General features: G+C 38.4%; 2 protein-coding genes and 1 long non-coding RNA gene across 5 annotated transcripts; 1 reads left to right on the forward strand and 2 right to left on the reverse strand.

The window, feature by feature from the left end:
• Nucleotides 1-238: 238 nt before the first annotated feature.
• On the reverse strand, nucleotides 239-9,914 carry tmem243b (transmembrane protein 243, mitochondrial b). 3 transcript variants are annotated; one of them, XM_018694864.2, is made up of 5 exons: nucleotides 9,719-9,914; nucleotides 5,121-5,403; nucleotides 4,427-4,477; nucleotides 3,433-3,537; nucleotides 239-2,567 (listed from the first exon to the last, which is right to left on the reverse strand). In XM_018694864.2, the coding sequence occupies exons 2-5, from the start codon at nucleotides 5,214-5,216 to the stop codon at nucleotides 2,448-2,450; spliced, it is 372 nt and encodes a 123-aa protein (XP_018550380.1). In that variant the 5' UTR covers nucleotides 5,217-5,403; nucleotides 9,719-9,914; the 3' UTR covers nucleotides 239-2,447. The 3 variants fall into 3 exon arrangements, with proteins under 3 accessions (XP_018550380.1, XP_018550381.1, XP_018550382.1); XM_018694865.2 differs by having other exon boundaries at nucleotides 9,587-9,729; XM_018694866.2 differs by lacking the exon at nucleotides 9,719-9,914 and adding an exon at nucleotides 9,463-9,711.
• Nucleotides 9,915-9,942: 28 nt separating this feature from the next.
• LOC127143548 (uncharacterized) lies at nucleotides 9,943-11,778 on the forward strand. Its single transcript, XR_007815074.1, has 3 exons — nucleotides 9,943-11,213; nucleotides 11,469-11,554; nucleotides 11,639-11,778. It is a non-coding gene; the product is annotated as an uncharacterized LOC127143548 (long non-coding RNA).
• Nucleotides 11,684-13,145, reverse strand: meig1 (meiosis/spermiogenesis associated 1). The gene is made up of 3 exons (XM_018694873.2): nucleotides 13,006-13,145; nucleotides 12,056-12,271; nucleotides 11,684-11,943 (listed from the first exon to the last, which is right to left on the reverse strand). The coding sequence occupies exons 2-3, from the start codon at nucleotides 12,200-12,202 to the stop codon at nucleotides 11,815-11,817; spliced, it is 276 nt and encodes a 91-aa protein (XP_018550389.1). The 5' UTR covers nucleotides 12,203-12,271; nucleotides 13,006-13,145; the 3' UTR covers nucleotides 11,684-11,814.
• Nucleotides 13,146-13,441: the final 296 nt, after the last annotated feature.

Raw genomic sequence — 13,441 nt, forward strand, 5'->3', positions numbered from 1 at the left:
TTTTGTCAATGGAGTCTGGTAGTGATGTCAGGTAAGTACTGTGCTGTTTATTTTTAGCAAAGCCTCACACTGGAAAACTAAGGACTGTATTTTTGCTTTACTCAAAATCAAAAGGTGCTGATTAATTTTCTGTCGATTGACTAATGATTATTATACAGCACCTCAAAGACTCTGAATTGAACTCAAGTCTCTTCCTCTGGCTTCATTTATTATCTGTGTCAAAATGAAAGAGGCAGTCTCAGGATACACAATTATTTATTCCATAAAATATTAAATAAAAAAAGAAACACCTGGCTTTGACAGTCCTGGAGTTGTGACAAAGTTGGCTCTTCTTCATGGAAGTTTCTTAGCACTCAGCTCCTGTCAGTTACACTGTATGTTGACTCAATTTACCACAAAGCTTCACTGCAGATCATCTGTAAACAAAGCTGTGTACAGTTTAAAGCTACAACTTGCCTGATGCTAAACGTACAGAATACAGAGGTCAGCTTCACCTTTGTTGTTTTGTACTGGTGTACTGTTGGTGTTTTTCTAACCTGCACCATCCTAACCAAACCCTTTGAACATAGTGAATGTGTGGAGCTAAAATAAACCTACAACACCAAACGATTTCATGACTATGATTCTTGCTCTTTGTGTAAAAATGAAAGCTACTTTATGTGATGGACACCTAAAAGCCCAGCTCAGATTTGTTAAAAAAAAAAAAAAGCAGTGCAAACGTTTAGATGGCAGACACATCAATATGATATAGACACCTTTTACAGATTTATGAGTGCAGCTTCGGTTTAAAGCTACATGTTCATTGGTGCTACAGCTGGCCTGAGAGTGTGTGTGCATGTATGGCTTAGACAAAAGTGTCATTTCAGCCACGCTTAGTGCAAGAATTGGCAGTCAGTCAGTGTAATTCTGCATTTAAATCAAATTTTTCTTTTTAAAAATCCTCTTAGCGAGACTTGATTTGGAAAATTAATTAAATCCAACCACGACAATCAGATAAGCTGAAAACGCAGAAAAGCAGCAAAGAGACAGAAAGAAAAAAGAAAACATACAAACTGTTGCATATATTTGTAACAGGACCCTGATGCCGCTCGTGCTATTGCTGTGTAAAGTTAGTTTGTACAACAGTCCACAGTGATGAAAGGTCCATGACCCTCCTTCTGCTTCACTCGGTGTGTTTACATGCTCATTAACTGTCACCCTGCTTAAAAGGAAAAATCCACCATGTTAAAGTCTGAACAGTCAAAATCATTCAGACTGGATTTATGTCTCTAGTGGGATCATTTTTTTTTTCTCGGTGTAGTAATTCTGTATTTTATAGATAGAAAGAATTAAAGCTGTCAGGGAAACAAGAACCTGTAGTATTCCCAGGTATGTTTTTAGCTTTGGTCCCATTGGTCCCATTCCTGTTTACAGTGCACTCATGGATGTATAGACCACTGGTCTATAGATCACTGGATAAATTTGCTGCTTCTCAGGCAAGTTCTAGAGAGTATTTTTCTATGATTTCTAAGTGGATTTATGGTTGTTTATTCACAATGGACATTGAACATAATGATATCCTCTGGAACTGTAGCTCAGCCTGAATGATGTTAACGTGTTTCACGTCTGTGTGATCAGATTTGATTGAGTCATGACACTGAAGATGATTTTTGACTGTTCACTTCACACAGTAGTTTCCCAATGGTTAAAATGCCGTTCAGGCTAATTATAGAGGAGCACAGAGAATATTTCTGGTGTTAGTTCTGTCCAAACAGGGGTTTAGAAGGTGTTTTATTAACGATTTTGAGAAGCGTTTGGAATAAATGTGAAGTTCTTGTCACAAATTTGGTCTTATAAATTATAACACAACTTGTGTCTTACAACAATATGGCCCTGCAATATTGTTTAAAGATATAAATATAGTTAATCAGCCACCCGAGGGCAAAGAAAATGTAAAACGAACACAGACGAGAGCTGCAGTAACAGGAAGAAAGGGCAGATTTTTCCTTTAACTGTTGCATCATTATATCCCCATCGTATCAATCATTTTCTCCTAAATTGAAGTACTTAAGGATATGACTGATTAATAATGATGTTTATGTGCTTGTAAACACACCTGTTTATTTTAAAGTTCGTCCTCCAGCAGTGATTTATGGCCTCTTACAGTACATCAGTTGGGTGTGTGTGTGTGTGTGTGTGTGTGTGTGTGTGCGTGTGCGTGCATGTGCGTGCATGATTCGGCACCAACAAGACAGTTTTCATCCCACTGGGACCCTTAAGTCTCACTGGTTTTGGTCCAAGAGTCCTCTGTGGGCCAAGTGGGAAATTCATTCAAGTTAGTGTGTGAATTTCTTTTTTCTTTTTGGTCCTTCACTGTTGGTCTTTCATTTGGTCCTTCCATGTGTGTTTCCGTCTGTCAAGGCCATGTCTTCCCTTCTTCTTCTTCCTCCTCTTCCTCACCTTCGTCTTTACCTGACATCGTGGAAGTAGAGGTTGGCACATAGACACAGCAGCACAATGGACGCCAGCATGTAATAGATCAGATTCCTGAATTTAGGCTCCAGATCGCCCTGCCGGTACCAGAATATCTGAGGGACAGAGAGACGTGGATATAACACTGCATTATTTCACTGTTCATCAGTTTATGAGGTGCAATCAAAAAGCTCAGAGACTGTTCCTGTTGTGAATGAGTGGAGTCTGTGAGGATCTCTGTCAACAGGCCTGGGATAACCCAACCTTCATGTGGAGGATCATCACCGGTGATGAGAGTTGGGTCTACGGTTTTTGCTTGTTATAGGCACCATCTCTGAACTTTTTGATTGCACCTCTGGTGGCGAGGACAGCTCTGAAGATTAGTGTGAAGATTCATTAATGACTCTGTCTATGTCAGTTGTTACAACCATCAGTCCTAAATCCAAAAATGTTCAGATGTCTATCATATATGGCAAATAAAAGCATAAATAAAGCAATAATCCTTACATTTGAGAAGATGAAACCAGAAAAAGTTTGAGAATTTTTTTTTTACAGTGCCTAAAACAAATATTAGATTTTGTTGATTGACTTATCAATTGACTATTTTAGCTCTATATTTATTTAATTATATTTTTGAGGAAGCTACACAACCTGAGGAAAGGCGGGTTTGACCTCACAGGACTTTCTGATTAACAGAATAAAACAGAAGTAGTACAATAATATGATTAGAAACTCATGATAAAGGCACATTTTTGCAAAATGTAACTTAATGTAACTTAAATAAAGTCTGTCCTTTTTAAAATGCTTCTAAAATGTCTCCAATGTGATAAAATACAAGTGAGAACAGCTCTACTGTGAATGTACGTTAAATTAATCCTCTCACTGCTTGAACTCATTGACAGGAACCTGGTAAGTAAAATCCAACTTCTACAACATATTGAAGAGTAGTAACTCCTGTGTGTGTGTGTGTGTGTGTGTTACCAGCACTATGGTGGATCCGCAGGTTAACAGTATGCACACGGCGAAGAAGACATTAAGCGGCCGTGGAGGCAACGAGGGGAACACAAACGAACCGACCACAGTCACCTGTAAGGCAAACACAAAACATTCAATATTAAACAAACTCATTTTCCAAAAATCCTTTAAGTGTTTCTAAAAAACGCCTGATGCTCGTTTAAAAATCTGCACAGTCAGAGAAGAGTTCTCAAAGTTGGAGTAACAGTACAGAGGAACAACTGAGTCATTATTTTAGCTGTAAACTCTCAGGTTAGTCAACAAAGTTTGTAGAAATCCCTTTTTTTGACGAACAAATGTAAGATGTTGCTGCAGTCGACTAATGAAGTTATAAAACTAAAAATGAGACATTTAATATGTTTAGTAAAGCTAATATGACACACTGTACCAGTAACACTAACACAATATTGCACAGTGCTAAAATAAGATGCGTAGTATCTGTATTTAAGATTAAGATCACTCTAAAGCCTTAACATCTGATCATGTATGACCATTCAAGACTTAAAAGGAGCCTGTCTAATGTTGGTCTAAAGGCATTCCAGACATGTCTGTGTTCAGACGTGACCTGGAGTTATGATTTCTGATGCCAATTGCTAACGTCTCTCCCTCCTCACATCTCCTTCACAGTTTGACAGCCTCCATGTTCTACTATTTATGATGAGTCCATTGCAATGTGCATCTAATTTTATCAAACTGCAGCGATTACATAATCTCCTTCATCCACAGTGTTAAGGAGGAGAGTCTGTCGGCCGTGTTGTTGAACATCACGTTTCCTAAAAGTTACATCTGCAAGTCATGTAAATATAATAACTGAAGGTTCAAGCTCCAGCCACACAGGAGGAAGGTTTCCGTGAACCGAGCAGCTGTGGTTCTGCGGGTGGAGATGCAGACCGTGCATCATTTTTTAGGTCAACAAACAGAACAACAATAACCAGCAACAGCAAACTACCTGTGTACTTACTAGAACAACCACAGAGGTAAATCCCCCCACTGCCAGGTTGATGATTCGATCCTGTGAGAGACGACAAGTTTAATAATTAGTTTATAAGAAATTCAACATTTCTGGCATGATTTATACATACACAAATTAACATGCTTTTTATAAGTAGGGCTGCACCTAATGATATTTTTCATCATCAGCTAATCTTCCAATTACTTTCTTGATTAATCCATGAATTCTTTTGTCCATAAAAGTGCCAGAATGAATCCAGTGTAACATCTTTAAATGTCTGTTGTCTGACCATCGGCCTGAAGCCCAAAATATTCTGTTTACTATCATGAAAAGCTTCAAATTATCACGTTAAAAGAGGCTGGAGACAACAAAACTTTGGCATTTTTTCATTCAAACGATTGAATGAAAAAATGCAAAATAGCTGATTAGATTTAGATTTGAATAAGGTGCAGATTCATTTTCTGTTGATAATTAATTAACTAATTCTTGCAGCTCTAATTTTAAGCACATTTTGTTGTCTTTTTAAAATAACTTAGATTCCTCCCTGTAGACCAGCAGGAGTGGCGACACCAGAAGTTCTCCTGTTACTATTCTTGGTCTTTACACCAAATACTTGTCTCAGTTTTTGCTCTGAATGTATCATCACTAATATTCTAATTCTCGCTCAGACAAAACACAACACAGCCTTCCAGAAGGTCAGTACCCGAGCTGAGGTCTCCCCGAACAGAGGCCTGTTGTCCAGGCCACTGGTGCCGTATGTCCTGGAGGTGAAGTCGTCCATGGCTGGTTCAGCAGACATATGCTCAACGCCGTTCGATCGCCTCTCAGCAGCGCCGCCTCCTGGAAGCACTGAGCCAGTGCCGCATGCTAGCTGGATCGCTTCCAGCTGCCTCCCTCTCCGCTCGGTGTCAGGGAAGCCGTCAGCGCCTACAGACGGATGGGGACATCATGGAGAATCTGCTGGCTAGGTAGGCTTCTTACTGCACCTGTGTGACATGAGGAAGTACTATGCTATTACAGGTTTGTAACACAGGAAACTTCACCCAATCTGACAACAAAAACTCCTCATCCTCACAATAACATCAGGGCTTCCTGGAACATCCCACAACAACTATAACCCCCCCCCCCCAAAACCCAGTGTCACATTATTTCTCCTTCTAATTTTACAAATATATATTGATTATGAAGACACTGAGGGTTTCTTTAACAGAGGAAGGTTGTGCTTAAATTTCCCCTGTGGTCAAATGCTGCAGAACAAAAACCAGATTCACCAGAAAACAGATTTTTTATTGTAGTTCCTCCTGCTTCACTTCCTCTATTTTCAGGTGCAACAATAAACCACAGTCAGTTGCATCTCTGAGCAAAATTGCGGTGACGACAACAGACGAAAAGAGGAAGCTCAAATCAGAATAAAATCAGCTTTCTTCATGCTGACATTTATCGACTTCAAACACTATGTGTTAATTTGAAGCAGCTATGGATAAAGTCTACATCTTTATTCTCCATGAATTCCAGTGAGCTCCAGTAATATCCTGTCCTTTCACACTGTGTTAAAAAAAAAAAAAAAAAAAAACTCTCCTCACTTACTGGGAAATCAATTTCACACGAGTCACTGACTGATTTCATTCTGTCACTGCTCATGTCCTCAGGTATTTTATAGGAAAACACACCCATTGTGACTTCCAGTCATCATCCAGTCACACGTCTCCTTCCTGCTTTGCCTTCATTTTACATCTTTGAAGCAGGATTGTTTTACATATTTAACACGTACACATACAAAATTGCTCAATTTGTTCATGTTGCATGCTGTTTATGTTTGGTTTTAGAACTTTAGGAACTGTGCTTTTGGCAACCACAACACTGACACGGGTACAAAGGAGACATGTCTCTATGGATAGGCGACCAAATGAAACGGACCATTGATTAAAAATGCAAGATTTCTCCAAGTTTTAAAATTGCTGGGAATATTTGAGGATGAGTCCTCTGTGGTTTGTCAGTGCTATTTTCACACTAGTTTACCTGAAACCGGCTGAAAACAATCTGCTGCAATAAAAATGTGAAACAGCTTCAGAAAACAAAACTTTCCCTCACAACAACACCAGGATTTCCTGCAACACCCTGCCTCAATGGTAAAGCCATTAAAATATCTGGTGTTATGTTATTTCTGCATTTAACTGTACTAAGATCAGAGTAATATTTCCACTGATACAGGGACAGTACAGTGCCTTAAAAAAAGTACCATCCTTCCCTTGGAAGTTTTTGAAAGACTGTGATATTTCATGAACACCAAAACAAAATAAAGGGAAGAATTATTAGCTCTGAGTAGAGAAGAAAAGGGAAAAATTGAGGCTGTGTTTGCTGTTAGAAACCTGTCCACATCCTGTTTCTGTTTACGCACCTGGGGGTTCAGCGTATGTTTGACACTATGAGCAAAACTCAAACAAGTCTAATTGTTTTCAGAGAGAACTGTAAAGTACACAACTACAGAGGCAACTGTACAGGAGGTCAGGGTGACAACACGTCTACGATGGTTTAAAAAAAATAGACTTTTCTCAGTGTCACCACAGTTTCACACGACGTCCTCATGCAGAGTTTAAACAAACTGTTTTCAGAAAGACAGAAAAGGCAGCTGTGGTTGTTTCTTCCTTTTCTGGGTGAAGAGGCAGCAAGAAGGGAAATAAAACCTTCGCAGAGCTTTCTCAGCGGAAAAACACACAGTGGAAAACAAGAGCTTCATTATAAATGAGCATAAACCTGGCCTAAGGCTGCATTCCTCCACAGCCTTGTGATTCACTAGGCTTCTTAAAAAGAGAGACCCTGCGACTTAACTAAGCTAAGAAGGAAAATATCTGGTTCACATGTGAGCTCAAAGTACAAGTATATAAATAAAGGTAATCTATTTATTTTAATAATTAATAGCTCTTTTCCAACAGGTAAATGTAGCAGGTAAATAAGAGAATATAGTTACATTTTATATAAATCTTATTTTATTATGATACCATTTGAATCTTCAGTCTAAGGCTGCAGCTAATGATTATTATCATTATCATATTAATGTAGTGATTACTTTATTGATTTACTGATAAGTCTTTTGGTTTACAGCCGTGAAATCGCCTGTTTCAGGTTCTGAGAAATGTCTTATTTTGTCTGACCAACAGATAAAACCCCAAAGATGGTCTTCTATAGTAAAGAATCATTTTAAATATTCACAGTTGAGAAGCCAGAACCAGCAAAACAAATTATTTAACAGTTTATTTGAATTGTTGAATATTAATTTTCTGATGACCACCTGACCCACTTCTAAATACAATCAACTAACACAAAATAAGTCAAATAATTTCACTTTCAAGGTAATTTAATGACTTTTCATGCTGGAGAAATATATTTAAAAAGATTTCAAGTCTCTTAAAGGACCTGTAGGACCACAGTATATTCACCATTTTTGTTTAATTAAACAAATGTAACAATTAATCACTTATCAAAATTACTGTTAATTGACAATTTCCTTCAGCTGTACCGCAGATAACCTGTTTTTATGGTCTATGTGTCCTGTTATTTAACCACGGTATCTATTAATACCAGCATATCGAATTGGTTCAATCACACCATTTTACCCCCCCAACAGTGCAGTGACAGTCAGTACCGTGCACCAGAGGCGTAACATATGCAGCCTCAGTGGGCCCCCAGAGCCTTTTAATACATCTATTGTGAGGCATACAAATAATTGAACACATGGGCATACAGTGGTTATTAATACAATGAGTAATGACGTTTGTATAAGGCGTTTAAGAAAGATTTCCAGCCTCTTTTCTCAACTTACTGTAATGAAACTATTACACTTTCATTACTACTTCATAACTTCAACAGAACACAAAGGTGAAAAGCCACCTTACACTGGCACTGTAGTACTGGTTTTCAAAATAAAAGATTTCACCAAAACCATGTTTCACTTGCAGAATGAGGGTGAATTCATTTTCACATGGTTGTCATATGGAAACCTAAAGGCACAACACAGCAAAGCTATGGTTATTGTAATGATGTAAATTAAGGCATGAAATTTATCTAAATAAAACTGAACTAACTGGCTGACTATAAATATATGTACTGAAGTATTATCATTTCTGAAAATCTCTTCAAAATGAAACTTTATTTATCCTCTCTTCAACTTGAACTCCTTTATAGTTTGTGGTATTTTACATGTAAAACATAAAACAAGCCATAAATGCAAATGATACAGATAAAACCAGCAGAAAAACTGAACTGGTTCTTCAGCAGGGTTGGCAAATAAGCTTGTTTACGGTACTTCTATCTAACTGATGTGGAGCCAGGGACACGTAAAATAATGTGGCTACTTATCACATGTGCAGGTTATATGTATATGTGTAGAGCTGCATCGAATAAGTGATGAATAAAATAGTTGATTTTAAGAATTCGGGTCATTTTTAAGCAATAAAGCCCCCAAAATCTCACATACAATATAAAGAATTTCTGCTTTTCTCTTGGAGAGTATCTTTGGGTTTCAGACAGTTAGTCGGACAAAACAAGACACATGGAGCTTTCACCCTGAACTATATTTCTATTTTTTATCTTTGTATGTACGTATATTTCAGTATTAAAACACAGGATTAGACGCTCTAGTCATCTTTTAGATACAAGATCTGTGTCCAGCTACGTATTCAGCCAACAATAGTTCACATATAATGCTAATATCTGGGGCCCTGGTTAGTAATATTTGACTATAAGGACCCTAACCTCTGTTTTTAACAGTGTAAATCAACATAAAGCTGCAGGAGATCCGTTGCTGTTTCAGTCAAAACAAAGTCAGTTTATCTCGGTTGTACAGTAAAGAGATAAAATCTGACAGTCACCCACCAACACGACAATAATCAGACTGAGACACTTATAACATCTCTGTCACTGATATTTACTCGCAATCTCACCAATTAGTTTCATTAGTAAATAGATTATCATGCTAACAATAGCTGAGCAAATACCTTTAACTTTACCCAAACAGATCGTTAGCCGAGTAAGTTAAAATAACTCACCCGAGGGGTAAACTCAGCCTAACCGCACATATGTTACTGCTGCATGAAGAAAACATCACATCATATGTTGTTATCAATAGTACTAACCAGGTATAAACCGGTGAGTAACAATACGTTAGCTAACCTGAGCTTTGCCCGATACAAGGCCAACTGTAGAGCAGGGTGACAGGCTAACGAAGCTAAGCTAATCATCCATACACCGCACCAGAAGAAGCAGTAAAAACGTAGTTAACTCGTCGATACCCCGGTTGTTTACCTCAACACTTGCCTCACAGTTCCCGTGTTAACTCCGCTGGAAACATAACTTCAGAGGAGCAGGGTCAAAATTAAAGGGAATAAGAACCGGTAACTTCAGTTCAAGCTGTTAAAGGAGAGTTCAATTAACCGCTGAGCCGACCGCTGCACCTCTCGGTTAGCCAGGCCCACTGACGCACGCGCACCTCGCCAAACTCCATTCAAAAATCGAGCTGTACTGATTCAGTCTCACAGATGTACTCTGCACGTACTTTTTAAAAAATGACTCATAGCATTTATAAAATACGAAACTACATTCTGTGATCGGGTAAATATATAGATAGGTAACCAGGCTGGGCTGTTTCAATAAATCACAACTTTAAGCCTGGTAGCTTCACGGCGGCGCTCGGCTAGTCACGCGCACTGACGCACACGCAGCTCGCCAAACTCCATTCAAAAATCAAGCCATTTAACTGTTGTGCCCTAATCCACTTTTTAAAAAACCCAATTCAACATTTTTAATAGAGTTTGGTGCGAGGTGCAAACCGCAGTATATTCAACATTTTAGTGGCTATCAACTACGTTCTATGTATAAAAACAAATGCCTGACATACTTTAACACAGAGTAAGACAAGTTATAAATAATAACTTAATGTAAAGTAAATAGCCTCTAATATAATCTTGTGTTACTCACCTGCCTGACTACAGCAGAGTGCAGTCACACCAGCCTATGAATTTTTCTCTGTGGCACCTCGGCTTCAAATGATTTTTCTGATTACAAGTAATAAGCATAAATGTCTCACTCCAGATGCAGTTAAATAAAGTGATATGTTCTCTATCTGGAAAACCTCAGATCTGAGAGCCATGGCATCCACGCGTAATCTCACCCTTCATATTACCATCACATGAGGGGAGTGTGACAGGCTCTGGTTAATCCCAGTGAGAGAAATGTTCAGTCACATTTTTTCAACACGTCATGAACGTTAGAGTGAATGGGCATGAAGTCTGCCCTCATTAAACCCTGTAGCAAAGAAGAAATGCTAAAGTGGCAGTAAAACTGAGTTGGTTCTTCACCAGGGTTGGCAAATAGGGCCCTCTGCATTACCATTTTTATTCACAATTATTTTACTGAGGGATACGTGTAAGATAATTTGCTTACATATCACATGTGTTCAGCTTTGACAGTGTGCAGGACATACAGCACAGTCATTTTAGTTGTTATTGAAAGCAAGTTTATTAAAGGAATAGTTTGCCTTTTTGGTAAAAATGCTTATTTTCTGATTAAATTTTGGTTTTGATATCACGTCAGTGCGTTATATATAGTTCTGGAAATTCAGAAATACAACTGATTTGGTTTTTTTTTTGTTTTTTTGTCTTTTGTCCATCTTTAAGTTCAAGCAGTAGTCAACAGCGACTGGCTCTCACCCCAAAAAGTCAGCACAGCTCAGGTCAAAGTTCAACATATCTGAACTTTCTGTGCATCCACGAAAATGGAGAAGATGCACGCAAAAGGACAGGTGAAAATATTGTATCATACTTTAGTGCATATTACTAAACAAGTGCACATTTTGCAGTTTGGGGCTTTAGGGGCCCTTGAGGGTCTGGACATCCTGGGCAGCCTTGCGTGTAGATTTTAGAGTTGATTAGGACAAATTTCAGGGGCAACATTGCTGAGTTTGGTTACACAGACTCTCACTTGTCCTCAAGACTTTGTGGTATTTTTATGCGTTAATTCTTTCATTCGCTGTTTTTTGTTTTTTTTATTGTTCAAGGTTGCACTGTGCTCCATGAGGAATGGTATTTCCTAACGTTTCCCTGCATCTATGTCATGAAAATGACAATAAAAGCTGAACTGAACGTGAGTGTAAGTCAGGTTTGGACAAACATGTACAGTGTCCAGATAGTGACTTTTATAACGGAAATAATTATGTTCACTCTGCAGAAAGCATCCAGAGGAAGCACAATGTGAAGCCTCTACAAGCAAGTCTTATATGCAGTTTAAAAATTCATTTATTGAAAACAAAAAGGGTTATAATCTGTGCCCAAGTTTGTTGACATGTATTGGCTGTATCATAATAATAACTGGCATCCTCAAAGGATGGGAGAGTTCAGAACACCTTAATATGCGTAGACTTTCACTTTTTGGACGTCGCGGTCCAGACATTCTCTTTTCCTGCTGTAGTAATAAAATGTGTTGTCTCGACGCTGGAGCTTCTTCACAAAGCCGGTCTCTGGCCATTTGTCAATCTGAGACAGAGAAATACATTTCTGCCAGTGTTGTGTATGAACACGCACCAATACCAGCCTGTCATTTTAACATGCATGACACAACTAAAAACATTCAATGAATAATATTTACCAAAGCCCCTTGTTTGACTTGTATGTATTCCAGTTCATCTCTGTAGCCTGCCTGTTGGAATCTGAACAGGTTTTCCACCTCTGTAGTCCATCCTTTGGCTCTGCTCATGGACTTTGGCTTGGAGTTGTTATCAATAGCACAGGACATGGTGTTGATGACAGCCAAGATGTCACAGAAGTGCTGTGTCCCAAATGTCAATAGCCTGGTCTCTGGAAACTGACAATGCAAGACATGAGTGTTTAATTAGGTTTTCCAGCTTTACAGTAACAGACTCACCAGTTAATTTATTTTAACCTGCAGGGGATATACGTTGCTCTATTTTGGATTTTCTTAAAGCTAAACTAAAGTCGTTTACTGTCTGGAATAATGTATAAGAGCTTAAATATATCATGAAGGTGTTCTGGCAAATTCGGCATATAAATGATTCACTGGGGAGCACTTAAATTACGTTTAATGTAACTAATTTGCAGTTACAAAAGGTGATATTTTACAATACTAAGCGGTGTTGGATGTGTTAAATGTACTCCAAGCTGAAATGTCTTAAACGTCTCTATATTTATCTGTATGCAGTGATACTTTAAATGCGACATTACTGAATTGAGTTTCGTGGTGTGCTTGACAGATGACATGGTTTGTATTCATAAAGAGAGGCATTTTACAGTAAGAATAAGGTGTTTGATGTGGTAAATTTATGCCGAGATGAAATATGAACACTTAAAATTGTAAACTGGCAAACATAAACGTAAGATGTTTTTCTATACTTAGCTATATACAGGCATACTTAAAATGCGACAAAACTGAATCCGGTTTCGTGTGTGTCGTGCTTCAAAGACGAAAAGTAACCTCTGTTTTGTCAGTTGTGTTAACATATTAGAACTAAGAGTCACATTTAATTACATTGCACTCGTTTCCCCGTTAATATCTGAAAACAGCGGCGAGAGTTTACTTACATTATTTTATTGCCTCAAAGGACTCTCTAGACGGCAGTTGGCTAGCGATTACTGTTAGCAGTTGTCAACTATAGCTTCCTTGGTTGCCTGGTTACCATGAACTTTCTTCTTCTGCGTTGGAGAATGAGCTACCAAAATGATACGTCTGTAAACTGGGATATCACGAGGCAGGAGTTAAGATATTATCGTGCTGGTGTTTGAGGAATTTTTATTTTGTTTTTATTAATGTTAACAGTGAAATATATTATCCTATATCTAAGACTGGCAGTTAAGTAAAAGCTAAGAATACGAGCGTACGTACTGACAAAGATGGCAGCAGCGCCCGCTGAATGCGCTTGAACTGCAGGAAAAAGAAACGAAGAAGAAGAAGCTCAATTCGGTGGGCGGGACAAACCAAACAAACACCGGCGGTGATGTTAGCCAACGGTTCTTTCCT

The sequence above is a fragment of the Lates calcarifer genome, linkage group LG18, assembly GCF_001640805.2.
Source record: "Lates calcarifer isolate ASB-BC8 linkage group LG18, TLL_Latcal_v3, whole genome shotgun sequence".
NCBI classification, from domain to species: Eukaryota; Metazoa; Chordata; class Actinopteri; family Centropomidae; genus Lates; species Lates calcarifer.